The 14,245-nt window shown below is 47.5% G+C and overlaps 5 protein-coding genes across 5 annotated transcripts; 2 read left to right on the plus strand and 3 right to left on the minus strand.

Annotated features, from left to right (window-relative positions):
- Positions 1-85: 85 nt before the first annotated feature.
- On the minus strand, positions 86-2,997 carry F4813DRAFT_180035 (tRNA synthetases class II-domain-containing protein). The gene is made up of 3 exons (XM_049239307.1): positions 2,644-2,997; positions 1,532-2,586; positions 86-1,482 (listed from the first exon to the last, which is right to left on the minus strand). The coding sequence occupies exons 1-3, from the start codon at positions 2,930-2,932 to the stop codon at positions 367-369; spliced, it is 2,460 nt and encodes an 819-aa protein (XP_049097317.1). The 5' UTR covers positions 2,933-2,997; the 3' UTR covers positions 86-366.
- A 1,296-nt stretch (positions 2,998-4,293) lies between these two features.
- Positions 4,294-7,665, plus strand: F4813DRAFT_367631 (ANTH-domain-containing protein). Its single transcript, XM_049244195.1, has 5 exons — positions 4,294-4,906; positions 4,974-5,211; positions 5,286-5,476; positions 5,535-5,643; positions 5,699-7,665. Exons 1-5 carry the CDS (start codon positions 4,859-4,861, stop codon positions 7,012-7,014), a joined length of 1,902 nt encoding a protein of 633 aa, XP_049097318.1. The 5' UTR covers positions 4,294-4,858; the 3' UTR covers positions 7,015-7,665.
- A 1,139-nt stretch (positions 7,666-8,804) lies between these two features.
- Positions 8,805-10,506, minus strand: F4813DRAFT_180223 (CDK-activating kinase assembly factor). Its single transcript, XM_049239308.1, has one exon. It carries the CDS (start codon positions 10,179-10,181, stop codon positions 9,045-9,047), a length of 1,137 nt encoding a protein of 378 aa, XP_049097319.1. The 5' UTR covers positions 10,182-10,506; the 3' UTR covers positions 8,805-9,044.
- Positions 10,507-10,707: 201 nt separating this feature from the next.
- Positions 10,708-11,864, plus strand: F4813DRAFT_180229 (CS-domain-containing protein). The gene is made up of 3 exons (XM_049239309.1): positions 10,708-10,819; positions 10,889-11,091; positions 11,162-11,864. The coding sequence occupies exons 1-3, from the start codon at positions 10,807-10,809 to the stop codon at positions 11,510-11,512; spliced, it is 567 nt and encodes a 188-aa protein (XP_049097320.1). The 5' UTR covers positions 10,708-10,806; the 3' UTR covers positions 11,513-11,864.
- Positions 11,865-12,215: 351 nt separating this feature from the next.
- On the minus strand, positions 12,216-14,048 carry F4813DRAFT_391778 (Prefoldin subunit-domain-containing protein; the record flags this gene model as incomplete). The annotated part of the gene is made up of 1 exon (XM_049247205.1): positions 12,216-14,048. The coding sequence occupies one exon, from the start codon at positions 14,046-14,048 to the stop codon at positions 12,216-12,218; it is 1,833 nt and encodes a 610-aa protein (XP_049097321.1).
- Between the last annotated feature and the right edge of the window lie 197 nt (positions 14,049-14,245).

Raw genomic sequence — 14,245 nt, forward strand, 5'->3', positions numbered from 1 at the left:
TAGTATAATCGAGAGTTGATAGTTAGGTATGGGAGGAAACTTGGTCTAAGTCCGGAAGATTGTTCTACGAGAGGGAGGGAGGATCAAGTACTGATATCATGCCGCTCTTTCATCACGCGGATTTGGATGGATGGATGGATGGAAATATTAACGAATACAGCAGCCTGTCGACTCTTTAATATTTCATTTTACTCGTATTAGCTACTAGGCCATACTTACCAATCAGGCAAATTTCAGTTATTGGAGCTTGATAGTCATTGCATGAAGGAGCCTCAAGAGGATGAAGTAGTATCAGATTTATGCAGTTGAGAGAGATAGCCTCGTAGACTATATGTACACTTGGTGTTACAACAGAATTTGATGCCATTATGCATTTAGCTCCTGATCCTTCTCCGGCTCTGTTGTTGGCTCTGTTGTTGGCTCTGGCTCCGTTGTTGGTTCTGGCTCCGTTGTTGGTTCCGGTTCCGATGTTGATTCCGGCTTCGACTCTGGTGCCAGCTCTGACTCTGACTCTGGCGCCGATTCTGACTCTTGGAACATATAATACGTCTTCCGCTGCTCTCGCGTAATCTTAGCCGGGCTACCGACCATCAAGTCCTCGCCCTTATTCGTCTTAGGGAATGCGATGACATCCTTGATGGACGGGACATCGCACAGCACAGCCATTAAACGGTCGAAACCGAAAGCGAACCCGGCGTGGGGCGGACACCCCGCCCTCAGTGCCTCGAAGAGGTGAGAGAACTCGGCCATGCCCTCTTCCGTCATTTTCAGGACCTCACGCATGATGAAATCCTGGTGCTTGGCGACGTGGATACGGCGGCTTCCACCGCCCACCTCCACACCGTTGATGACGAGGTCGTAGTGGTCGGCCTTCACCTCGAGAGGCTGGGCCTTGGCGGCGAAGAAGTCTCTACCGGTAAGCGGAGCCGTGAACGGGTGGTGGGTCGAAGATAATCCCGCAGTGCCACCTTGGCCCGGATCCGCATTGTCCCCGTTCGGTGTGAAAAGGGGGAATTCAGTCACCCAGAGTGCCTTAAACGAATTGTTTTGAGGTATGAACCCTTTCTTGACGGCATCATCGTATAGCGCCTTTCGAAGCCTGCCTAGCCAAGTAGAACTTCCATGGAACGTCTCTCGTTTTCGTGCGTGGATGATGATGATGTCTCCGTCCTTGCATCCATGATAATGGCTCTCTTCCAATTTCGTAAATTCTTCAAACCTATCAGCAGATTCATGTCCAAAAGCCGACAGGCCGTTGAGCGGTTTGCTGGAGTCATAGACCAATACAGCTGGTGTACTTTCAGGACTTAGCTTGACTGTAGTATTGTTGGGTAGAGAGTCCATGAATTTTCGGATGAATTCCCCAGCGGCGTAGGGCGACAGACCCAGACGAAGCTTCATCATTTCGACGTATGGGTCTTCTAAGCTTGTAATTTTTTGGATAAATTCTTGAGGTAGTTTGAGATGTATCGTACCGCGAATCTGTCTCTTAGTAAATAAAAGGGAAGTTCCGCTGGGAGGTTTCGCTTACATTTGTTATATACGGATGGATAATTCGCATATCGGGCTTGTCGGTACCAAAATGCTTCATTGCCTGGGAGTATGTCATAAAACCGATGTCTTTATATTGAATTCTAGGATAGCGAGTTATTCCATCTCCAGGTCCTGGTGCCTCTTGGTCTTTCTTCTTCTTTTTTGGCCCCCTCGGCAGGGTTTCGTCTACACCGACGTAAACCGGATGTCGAATGCCGTTGATGTTAGTTGGTGACCATTTTTCACTGAGAGAGAGAAATATTTTAGCCAAGAGATTTGAAACGAGCTTTATCACATCAAAGCCGTTGGCAAAGGCCATCTCTATATCGAGTTGAGTGAATTCGGGTTGCCTATCGGCGCGATGGTCCTCGTCACGGAAGCATTTGGCGAATTGGTAATATCTCGTAATGCCACCGGCCATGAGTATCTGTTTGTACTGCTGTGGACTTTGCGGCAGTGCGTACGCATAACCTTCCCGCCTCGTTGGGACTAGGAATTCCCGGGCGCCTTCTGGAGTAGACTTGAAGAGAAGTGGCGTGTCTACCTGGATAAAGTTTTTGGATTGAAGATATTTTGTGATGGTTGTCTGTAGACTGCTCCGTAGTCTTAACCTGTCACGGAGGAGAGGATCGAAACGCAACTGTAGGTGACGTTGGTGAGGTGGCCACACGGCATCTTTGGAGACGATAATATCCTTTGGAAATGGATTTAGACAGTGTATGGATCGTAGTTTGAGATCCCACTTCCGGGCCGACCCGGGCTTCTGCGTGGTATAGGGGGGCTCTTGAAGGGTTCCGGTCACAATAACTGGACTGTAGGCTGGTATTGTCCTAAGGTCTTGGTGAGCCAGGAACTGCCGCGAGCCATCCTCGCTCCAGGTGGAAATAATCTGAATACGTTTCCGAGAATTGTAATCGGATGCATTAGTTAACTCACAGAAGCTCAAGTTTGAGCTCACATCCCTTCGTTTATGAATAAATCCGTGGACGGTCACTTCCTGCCCAGGCAGGTAACCTACCATGGGCGTAGCTTGGTTTTTTGTAAGATCGATAACTTTTATATGTATTAGCTACAATTTATTCTGAATGAGTCTTTGCTGATTTATCTTACAATTTTTATTATAAGCTTCCCATCGTACGCTAGGATCAGCCGGTTCACTTTCGCCGCCTTGAGATTCCGCAAGGTCGGGTTCCGTAGACTCGGATTCTATAGATTCGGATTCTATAGACTCGGTAGCTGTGGATTCGGAACTTGTGGGTTTCGATATCTCATCATGAAGGGTTCTTGTGTGCTCCAGTCGGAAAATGGGTTGGAATCTACGCGGCAGGGACTGCCCTTTGATGCTCGAAATGCATCTTAGGGTAGTCCTCTGCAAATAACTTGAGATAATTCGAACCATGGATACCTCATCCGACTATGTTGGTCTTGATGAGTGGAAGGTTCTAATAACATACTACTGACATGTTGAATGGAAAATAAAAATGTGATGTACCTTAGGTACCTACATATGTAAGGATAGCCAGCCCCACATTCAAAGGTATCTAGGTACATCATGTACCTCCTAGCTTACATGATGTATGTAGGTACGGAATACAATAGGTGCCTACCTAGGTACCTATTAGCTGATAGCTCTAGCGGATAATTGCGGCCCCGCCCCCGGCGCAAAATCCCATTTTCTAGGAAAGCTTCCGCCGAATTTTTGGAACTTTTCTTTTCCTTCTTCTTCATCCTTCCAATTCAAATAAAAGTGAGTTTTTCGACGAAACATCCTATTCCCGCCATACTAAACAAGTTACTAACATTTATTATCGCAGATGATGAAAGCTGCGTGTACCATATGATGTCTTCCTCCTTTCAAAGCTTCAGAACTCTCCCCTTCGGGGCTTAAGCGGTTCTGTTGCAGCGAGAGGTTGGAATCATGAAATGAGCGTTCGACACACCTCGACCTTGTTTACATCGGACGCGAAAAAGCAACTCTGATTACTGTTGTAGTAGGAAGGCTCTAATTTCTTTTCCCAATTACCCTTTCTTTTTGTTGATTTAATGGAACTGTACCTTGTTTGCTAGCTTTTTTAGCCATGTCTTAGCATGTCTTGTTTTGAAATGATTTCTAAGATAACCAGAATGAAAATATTCTTTGCGCTTTCTTTGCACGCTCTCGGTGATTTTGTTCATGTTTTGATGGGATTTGATGCTATAGCGACATGTGTCTTAGAACTTGACTACCTGTTGATACGAATAGGAGGCAGGTACAACGCAGACAATGCTTCTACATACACATTCGCAACTCTTACCGCTCAACTGTTAAGATGGTTAATATAAGAAATCTAAATTGTATCCCTCAATAGGTACTCCAGAGCCAGGCATTGTCTTTAACTGGAATACTATGACCTCATAGCTGGGCATACTGATATTTGGTTCGTTCCAGAATTAAATCGGAGCCTTGGAAGTCCCAAGGTACTTGGCTCTATGTTTCCACAAAACCGGGCAGGTTCAGGTATGTACTATTAACCTAATGCCTTGATAGGCACCCCGCAAAGAATACAGGAATTCGTTGCAGACTAAAGAGCATTACATGCAGATGAATGTATGGATACTATAGTCTTCTTAACGAAGTTACAGGGAATTTAAGTAGGTATAGCTATGTACTATATTAGGTACCTACCTACGTAATATGGTGGCTACGTCCATATGAGGTATAATAAGTAATAGATACATGCAAGTAGTTATCGATACATGGATACGAGTGGGTAGGAGATGACATGGACCAAACCTTAAATTAGATTAGGAGCCCGATATCCCGACCGACGTTTCCCAAACTTGCGGCTGGTTTCTGGCTGGTCTCTTTTCTAAACTCCCATTTCTCCAAAGCCTCTAATCCATAGGACGGTAAATTCCCGACCAAAACAGTAACGACATAATAACCCAAGAGTCAATCATTCGCAAATAAGATATTTAAATGTATTAGTAGTCGTATGGAAAAGCAACCTTCTCCGTCCGAAATGGAACAGCCGTAACAAAGCCAACCCCGTCAATGTCTACAAAACTTGAGTCTACTTTAGTCCATCCATCTTCTCGATTTACTCTGCCACGAACCTAATCAATCCCGACGTCGCACCTCCGATGGTGATTGTCGCCTTTGTCTAACATTGAAAATACTCTTACGAATAATTCTCGGCGCTCCCGTTCCACGTTCCAACTCTTCGTGGATAACGATATCGATAATACCGGCTAATACTTGACCGGAAAGCAAGCCGCCCGACAAACAGACATCTAGTAGCTGAAGCCTCACTCGGTTATTACCATCATAGCCATCATAGCCATCATGTCTAGTTCTTTTGAGAAATCCGTCAAGGGTGCAACCAAGATCAAGGTCAGTCTGCGCCTCACGCGGCACGTAGAGCTAAGCCAGTCTAACCCCTGACAATGTTGCTGAGTAGGCCGCTCCTCCGAAAACCAAATATATCGAGCATATCCTTGTCGCTACGCACGCCGGAGAAGCGGGAGTGGGGGAAGTTTTTCGGGCATTGCAGTTTCGATTGCGGGACTCGACATGGACCGTAGTACTCAAGAGCTTGATAACAATCCATTTGATGATCAGAGAAGGGTCGCCGGATGCCACACTAGCGTATCTCGCGAAGCATCGAAGCCAGCTAGCAATAAGCTCCTTTACCGATGGTAAGTTAATAAATAGCCCCGGCCTGTGCGCCCCGGTGACGTCGTCGAGGAAATATTTCTGATGTATATGGTAGCGCAAATCCAGGGGCGAAACATACGACATTATGCCGGCTACCTCGCAGAACGCGTACGCGCATACCGAGATACGAGAGTAGATTGGGTCCGAGCTAAAGAAACGCGACTTGAGAAGCTTTCGGTTGAAAAGGGAGTACTCCGAGAAACCGAGGCGGTTCAGCATCAGCTTACTGCTCTGCTGAAGTGTGACGTATGTTATGCGACTCTCCCTTGATATAGGAGCGACACTGATTCTGACATTCCGGCAGGTTCTTGAGGATCCCGAAAATGAAATTACAATTACCGTGTTCCGACTTTTGGTGCTGGATTTATTGGCGCTATTCCAGGTGTTGAACCAAGCTATGATCAACATTTTAGGTAGGTTCGAATTATCTACGAGCGACATACGTCTAGGAGACTAAATGGATACCAGGTCACTTTTTTGAAATGTCAAAGCCAGACGCGGAGAGGGCTTTGGAAATTTATCAGAACTTCACTAAACAAACAGACTACGTCGTACAATATCTGGCTGTGGCGCGACAATGGGAGCCTCATACTAGAGTCGAGGTTCCTAAGCTGAAGCACGCTCCTATCAACCTTCGACGGCAACTAGAGGACTATCTGAAAGATCCCGACTTCGAAATTCATCGAAGGCAATACCTGGCTGAGCTCGAGGCTAAAAAGAAAGGAGGGTCTGGTTTGTCTTCGAAAGCCGATAAGGGTACTGCAGACTCTAAGGCCTCTACCACAAAGTCGAATGGACCATCCGCAACTTCATCCAAGCCGCCGCAGGCAACGAGAGGGCCGGATCCGGATTTAATCGATTTCTTCGACTCGATCGAGCAGAACCAAACCACAATGGCAGTACAGCCGAATCCTCAGCCGCAGATTACCCAGGCAAATCTTCCTATGTCTACAGGGAACCCTTGGCCTTCAAATACTCCATTTGCCGTACAACCAACCGGCCAGCTCCAAGACAATGGTTTTATACCTCAGCAGACTGGCTTCCCAGCTAATAATGCGCCTTTCCAACAACAGAATGTTGGCGCTTTCTCCCAGCAACAACAAGTACCAAACCAGATACAGCCGAGTTTTACCGGTGCTGGTTTCGGCGGATATGCACCGCAATCTTTTGCGCCAGGCAGTCTTCCTCCTATACCTCAGAATTCTATGCCTTCTTTCCAGCCTGGGACTTTATCCCCACCTATGCAAACAGGGCTTCAGCCTGGCCAGCAGATAACTAATCCTTTCAGAGCGTCCATGTTGATGGCCAACCCTACTGGAGCACCTAATAATTCCTTTGCCGCACCAACTAGCCCCCAACTTCAGGCCGGCGGTCTTAGCCGGCAAAATACCAATCCTTTCGCCAGATCTTCCCCTCAGCCTGCCGCTCCCTTTTCTAATCCTCCCTCCAGCTCTCCTTTTCAGTCGCAACCTCCGGTTCAGGCCCAGGCCCCACCCATTCAAACAACAGCCACGGGCACCAATCCATTCGCCAGGAATTTCGGGCAGCCACAAATGCAGCCTCAGAGCCAGCCTCAGACTCAGCCGCAAAGGCCTCAGACGAGCGCCGGGCTTATGCCGCAGCCTACGGGAAGTACGAACCCGTTCCGGCAAGGAGCTTTTGTAAACCATCAGACCGGAATGGGTTGGCAACACGGACAGCAGCCGATAGGCGGGGGTCTAGATCAGCTCGAGGCTATGTCGGTGTTTCCTCGACCTACTACCCAGACGCCATGGCAGCAGTAGGAAGACGACTAGCGTGATGCATGAAGGAAGGGGGCTTAGCAGCTAGAAGAGAAAGAAGACGGCGGCAAAATCGCATCTCGAGACGTTCTCTAACTTATCACTGAGCACATAGAGCGAGGCGTTATCCTAAGATTTCATAATCTCTCCCTGAGCGTAGGACAAGACTGGAGGAAAGAAGAGAGAAAGAAGGAAGATTTAAGAGAAAAGGGCTTTGCCAGAAGAAGCTAGCAGAGGCAGGCAAGAAAGCTCACATGATTCATCGGATATCCACGGAAGGGTCCCTGTAAAAGAAAATAAATACAAGATCAGGCGTTGCCCCGAGGGGAAATACTATTACCGTTATTCTCTTAAAAGGGCTGGGCGGCTGGGCGGAATCGTGAACAAGCAAGCATTGGCGAACTCGAGGTTACTTCATGCGCCTGTATTATTCATGCCTTGTTGAATTCAATTACGTTTAATAATAGGTTATTGCGTAATAGCTAGCACGCCGCCGCGCTACAGGTTATCGTGAAAGAACACTCGACGCTGCGAACTATTTCTACCTGGAGTCAAGCTTTGCAATTTGAATTAGCAGACAGAAGATAGATATTAGCATGTATTCACGGACGGCAAAGATATAGTTAGGTATATAATCAAATTTCAATAACACCGCGATGCAGTGTTTACCTGTGCAATATAATATCTTCTTAGGGAAAATACCATGTTTGAACACTGTCGCTATGTAGCTGAATGAAGCCTACATTTGGATTCCACTTCCCCCTATTTTCATGCTATGCTTTATCGTGTGTATAAAGATGTTACGACGATGTATGGACGACATCATTGCGAAGTCTAAGGCCTCCCCGGCCAATAACCCTGCTATCCTCAACCCTACCTTCAATCCGAATCCTAATCCAGTTAACTAGGTTACAGGTTATAATAATCCGGATCAATATTATTGTAAATTATGATTATATGATTATTACAAAAGGTAACATGATATAGGTGACAGTATGATATAAAATACAGTTGCGAAGACAAGGTATTAGCGTAGCGTAAAATGTTCGGGTATTATGAAAAGATATGGCTGGCTGTGTTATTATCTCGAGGTTGGAACCAAAAGGGTGTCATTTATTGAAGGTGGTGTTTTGGGGAACTTGGAACATAAAATCTTTGAAACAAGTTATAAAGCCTCGTTTACATACTCAAAGTAAAAAAAACAAAAACAAAGCATTTAGCTCTAGTATTAAGTTATAATAACCAACTACTATTTAACAAACTGCTCGATAACATTGTAACTAACTTTTGGAGCAACTATGACAGCTATACAGTGTCAACGATTTACCTTTAGTGACATAGCAGTATAGAATTATCCTTTATCTGTCACCAGTAACTTGCAATTATTTATATCTACATTTGCCCATAAACCCGAAAGTATCCTGCAAGACTTAGTTGTTGAGAAAAACGCATAGTTACCTCAAGACATTAGCCTTGCAATTAATCAGTTCTAATGATGGCATACCTAGGTACCCGTGGCGTTGGTTCGCTGATCCAAAAATGCCTTCCGATCTTTTCCGCAAGTTTTCTCCGGGTTAAGAAGCCATAACGACATAGTCACTGTTAAATGGCTTTAATGTAAAACTAGCCGAGTTGTAAAGCTGGTGTAAGGGGTAGTTATTAAGTGTAAGTGGAGGAACCGCGGGGTAGTTCTCTATGCTGTATGTAGGTGGGTTAGGGTAGTTAATACTATTATGTTTAATATTTTTAATGTTGACTTTTGCCAAAAAAAAAACTACAATCAACTGTGGTCTTGTAGACGAAAGCCTTTGCGCACAGGCCAATCGTGAAAAACAAATACTACGAAGTAATCCTAATCGTATTTCGTCTATTGGAATGTAATCTTTTCGTGGCCACTGTGCACGGGCCAACATTGGAAATATTTAAATTCTATTCCTAATCGTAATCGGACTGGTTCAATTAGATTGAGGAGGAGGAGGAGGAGGGCAAACGTAGGATCTTCTATTGCCCCCTCTCAACTACCCCCCCCCCCCCTAAGCAAAAATATCCTCCTCAACTTTCACCCCTGTCGTCCTCCCCGTCCTCGCCGCCTCCTCCGCACTCACCGTCCCAACCGCCTTCTGCGCATCCGCCTTCTCCTCCGCTACGAACACGCCCAATCCCGCAAACGCATCAAACATGGCGCGCGCCTCGTATTCGTGGGCGCTGTATCCAGGGACGCGATGGTCGTCGCGGCTGCGCGCGTCCTCGAGCCAGGGGTTATCATAGCGCTCGTGCAGCTCGTACCGCGTGGGTTTGAGGTCTAAGCCTGCGAACGCGTCGTATGGTCGGAGGTAGTAATCGGCGCCCTCGTCGCGCTTGGATTTGTCTTTGAGACCCCGGATCGAGAGGAGTGTGTCGGTGGATGTGGGGGCGGGTGTGTCGGATGCGTTGAGTAGGCTTGGGAAGTTCGAGCCTGCGATCTCGGCGACGCGCGCTCGCTTCTGCGCGATGATGCGCGCTTGGATTTCTGCGGCGGTGCCGGGTTCGCCTCGCTCGAGAGCTTCCATGACTTCGGTGTTTATGGAGGCTTCTTCGGCGCGGGCGCGCTCTTCTTCCCGCTGGTCTTCGAGTCTGCGTTGGCGCGCTGCTTCCGCTTCGGCAGCTTCGCGCTGTTTGCGCAGGGAATCTGCTTCGCGGCCTTTCTTCTTATTCTTCTCGATATCATCCTTGTGTTTCTGCTCGTACGCAAGCAGCTTCTGCTCTGCATTCCGCTGCTCTGTCTCGTCTCCATTAACTAAGTCGAAAGTCAGGTCCTCCACCTGCTGCAGGTAGTCGTTGTAGTCGCGAAGCGAGACGAAGTCGTCCTGGGTCATGTTGAAAACAGCTTGAACGCGGCGGCGCAGGTCGACCTCACGCTCGATCCTGAGGTCCTTGAAAAAGGCCGAGCGGAAGCCGCGCTGGCGCAGGGTCTTGGTGCAGGTGGCCACGGGGCATTGCGCGGGCCCTTTGCTGAAGATGTTATTGACACAGTTGATGCACATTGGATGATAGCACTCTGGGTTGATTAAGAATTCCATTTCTGTATTCAGATATCGTATGCGATTACACACCGGGCAGGTGTCGTCTGGGACGTGGTCGAGCGGTCGCACGGTAAGCGTGGTGGCGGTGGGTATAGGCCTTCGAGACATGATTCCCTTTTTTTTACTTGCGAGTGTATGCAGAGCTCTTAATGCATATAGGACTGCCAATGTAACTAGTGTTCAGCGTTAAGTATCTCGTCCTGCGAGGTGGGTTAAATACGAGGAAGAAGGTCGGTTAGAGCGGTGGATGGGTGAGAGAAAGCCTAGTGGAATAGTAGTCATTCATTTGGGCCGAATCGAACTCATCTTATGAGGGGTGAGTTTGTAATTAATTACGGTACAGTAATTTCCAATGTTCCTGTAAGGGATAACCACCAAGACGGCTGTAGTACGCGTTGTGGTAGAAGAAAGAATAAATGCAACTTAAAAGAAGTTCTCAAGTTTGATTTCACCTTCACTTTAAGACATTACCTAACGTGATGTACTATGTACACATGTACGGCCTGCAGGAAGCTAAAATTACTTGCTTGTTTTCTATTGGTCTATAATCTCTATACATAGTAGAAGCAGCAGGGGCACATCCGTACATGCCCCACTACCCAGGTTAAACAATTGCCCCTCCATCAAGCTTTAATAAATAAATATGAAGCTTCTACATCTTCGCTAGCCTTCTCACTGATTCTCTTGCTGACCACAACAAACCCAATACAACAACATTGCGAAATTATAAACCATGGCAGACAACGGTACGCACGTGTATTAGACGCGAAATAGCACCATCGGCTACAAATAACTAACAAGCTACATTATCATAGATCCCACTCCCGAGCAAGAAGCCGCCGCCCGCGCCAAGGAAGCCGAGGAACAAGCAGCGCTGCCCTACAAATGGAACCAAACCATCGCTGACCTCGACATCAACATCACCGTTCCCGGAAACCTCAAGGCCCGAGATATTGTTGTCGAGCTCAAGAAGCAGAAGCTCAAGGTCGGCATCAAGGGCCAAGACCCCATCATCGATGTGCGTATATACCCTACCAAGGCTACCAACCACGATATACATACTTGTACCCGCACTAACCCACCTCCAGGGAGACCTCCCGCACACAATCCTAACCGAAGAATCCACCTGGACGCTCACCTCGTCGCCGGACGGGACCAAGACCATCGAGGTCCACCTGGACAAAGCGAACAAGATGGAATGGTGGGCGCACGTCATAACCACGGCGCCCAAGATCGACGTGACCAAGATCCAGCCCGATAACTCCAAGCTGAGCGACCTCGACGGCGAGACCCGCAGCATGGTCGAGAAGATGATGTACGACCAGCGCCAGAAGGAGATGGGCCTGCCCTCCTCCGACGAGCAGAAGAAGGCCGACATCCTTAAGAAGTTCCAGGCGCAGCACCCCGAGCTCGACTTTAGCAACGCCAAGGTAAATTAAGATGCTTGCTCCCTACCGAATCACGGAAGAGTACAACTGGGAGATAGGGTGACGACTTGCTTGCTTGCTGCATATAGTCATAAGGCCACGCGAAGTATCAAAAGAGTACGGAAAGGCTTTGGAATAAAAGTGCATCTTATTAATTACGTATGGTATATATAAGTGCTACGAGAGAAACGAGATGTACAGGGTGAAACGAATCGCCATAACCACAGAAGAGGCAAAGAAGACCAAGGGTAGTGGCGTCAGAGAGCCCTGTTCTGTTTTCATCTTGGAATCGCTAGTAATGACATAGCAGATGATAGCCGCTACGCATCAATTGTCAGATTAATAAGCGTTCCGTCGCGGCTTGTCCGCGGTTTAAAGAATGAAAAACTGAAATATCAAAAACCACTTACATTAGGTACATAGCATGAACTCACCTATTGTCGACGGCTTCCTTTTGATTTATTATACCCGTTGCGAGTTTCAGGACATGTTGGCCGTAATAAGGTGATGCATTGATGCTACCTACGAGCCAAGCGGGTGTCGTCTACATGCTAATTGCCAAGGTGACCGTTCTTCTGCGAGGCCTATCTCATGTTATAAACCTCTTCAATGACGAAGACCTCTAGTTGCAGGGGAAATGCGAACCGCAGTCGCAGAACGAGCCGAAAACTAAGCATATCACTTGGGTCAAGTTAACACAAGGCTTCGGCCCTCTTTAAGATTTAGCCAGCCTAGCCGCCTTGAAACGACTCATCCGCTTTGGTCCACCCTGCTCTTCATCAAGTGGCTGGATAGGACTTTCATCTTCCTTCATGAACCCGCCCTGTTGGTGGATGAGCTTGTTGCGCATCTTGTAGTACTCTTCTGTAGCCTGTTTTTGTAGCATATTGGCGTCGAATTCGTCCGGCCCCCTAGCTTCTGAGGATGGTTCATGCTCCAAGACAGAAGTCGCTAGCGTCTGGTTTTCCGGTCCTGAGGGGGTAGGTCCAGCGACACCAGGAGTGTCTGGCATGATAGGGGTACCACCCAGGGCTACCGGAGTTGCATTTATATGGGCCTCATTATTCCTCGCTTTTCGGAATCGGGATACTTTCTTGCTTGGTGCCGCTGTTGGTTGCGTTGTCCTGCTGCTGCTGCTGCTGCGCTCCATGACAACGTCGGATAACGGGTCTATCTTGTGCTGCCTAGATTGTGTTTGAGACACTTGCTCCGAAGCTGACGCTTCGGCTATATCAAGGCTCTGGGCAAATCTAACGCTCTTTTTGTTGTCTTGTGTTGATGACTGCTTTTCGACTTCGGATGGAACGATTGGTAGACTTTCGACATTGCCATTTAAAGCATCTTCGTTCTCACGTTTGATGCTTATACGGCCAATACCTTCTACCATATCGTCCTCGTCATCTGCTGCCTGGCTCTGACTGAAAGTATAGCCGCTCAGCCGTTCCTTGAGTTCTAGCATCCGCCGTTTCCAATCGTCGTCAACAACGAGCTTGGTCTTACCCCACTCGTCTTCATCGTCTTCATCTTCCTCTTCATAGTCACTATAGTTATCTGTATCGTCGCCCGTAGATCCTTCTTCTAATTGCAACTCAGCCACAATAGGGGCCATCTCAAACTCCATCGTATCTTTGTTGTAACGAATCATATCTTCTCTCAGTGCGGCATCTTCCATAGATTCGTCGGCAGGGAGAATGGGGTCTGATATTATGCTCTGCTGATCCTTAGCTTTTTGCAGGATCTCTTCTAGTCTCTTGGCAGTTTCTGACTGCTCCAGCTCTTCTCCAGTTTTCGTGTCTTCGCTAAACGTCACGCTCTTCTTCCTAGACGCGGATTGTACTTTCGCTTTCTCCTTGACCTGCGAACCGTTAAGCGCATCTGGAGCATCATTTGGCGATTCATTAACCTGGGGTTCCTTAGATTGATGGTTTGATGTACTCAAGCCGCCGTCCGAAGTTGTTGATTTGCCATCCTGCGTCTTCTGCGCGGCCTCGGACATTGGAGGATCAGTAGGTGAAAACTCAGGAATTCCAGCCTTCCGAAGAGCTTCAATAACTTGGGGTTGGGTATCTCCTGAGGTGCGTAGGCTATACGACACGATGTTGTCGTCGTCGTCCAGCTCCTCTAATATCTCAGTAATTGGTAGTCCATCTTCATCAGTTGCGTCTGGGTTTGCAATAATTGTGACAGCAGCAAGTCTATTTTCTGCCTCTTCATGCTGCTTACCAAGCGTGTCGATATTCTTGGAGACATAATCCAGCCGATTATTGAGCGTACTAATGATTTGCTCGACCTTCTTCGAGTCGTCACGCCCGAAGACATCAACGAGCTCCTTCTCATTCAATAACTCGCCCTTGAACTTTTCTCGGGTGTTTCTCAGCTCCTTCCGACTAGCTGCTGACGGTAGCGACTTTACATCGACTCGCAGCGCTTCATACTCTTTCTTCCATTGTTTCCAGTGGCCAAGCGCATTAGAAAGTCTCGTGACATTTTCCTCTAGCTTCTGCCGATGCCTTTCCAGGTCAAGAAAGCTGTCTTTAGCGGCAGCCATTTTGAAGGTTAGAAAGTAATGATATGCAGTAAATACTTGTCCGGAGGCAAACGCGATATGAGAAAGTGTTTTTTGATTAGCTGAAGAAAAATGGAGTTTGTTCATTCCAAAGTTTCGAGTTGCTGAAAAAAAGTGAGGCTGGTATCCACCTATAGGTCACGTGCTATCATGAAAGGCAAGCTCGGAACACGAGCCGG

Source organism: Daldinia decipiens (assembly GCF_022478715.1).
Source record: "Daldinia decipiens strain CBS 113046 unplaced genomic scaffold F4813scaffold_30, whole genome shotgun sequence".
Taxonomy (NCBI): Eukaryota; Fungi; Ascomycota; class Sordariomycetes; order Xylariales; family Hypoxylaceae; genus Daldinia; species Daldinia decipiens.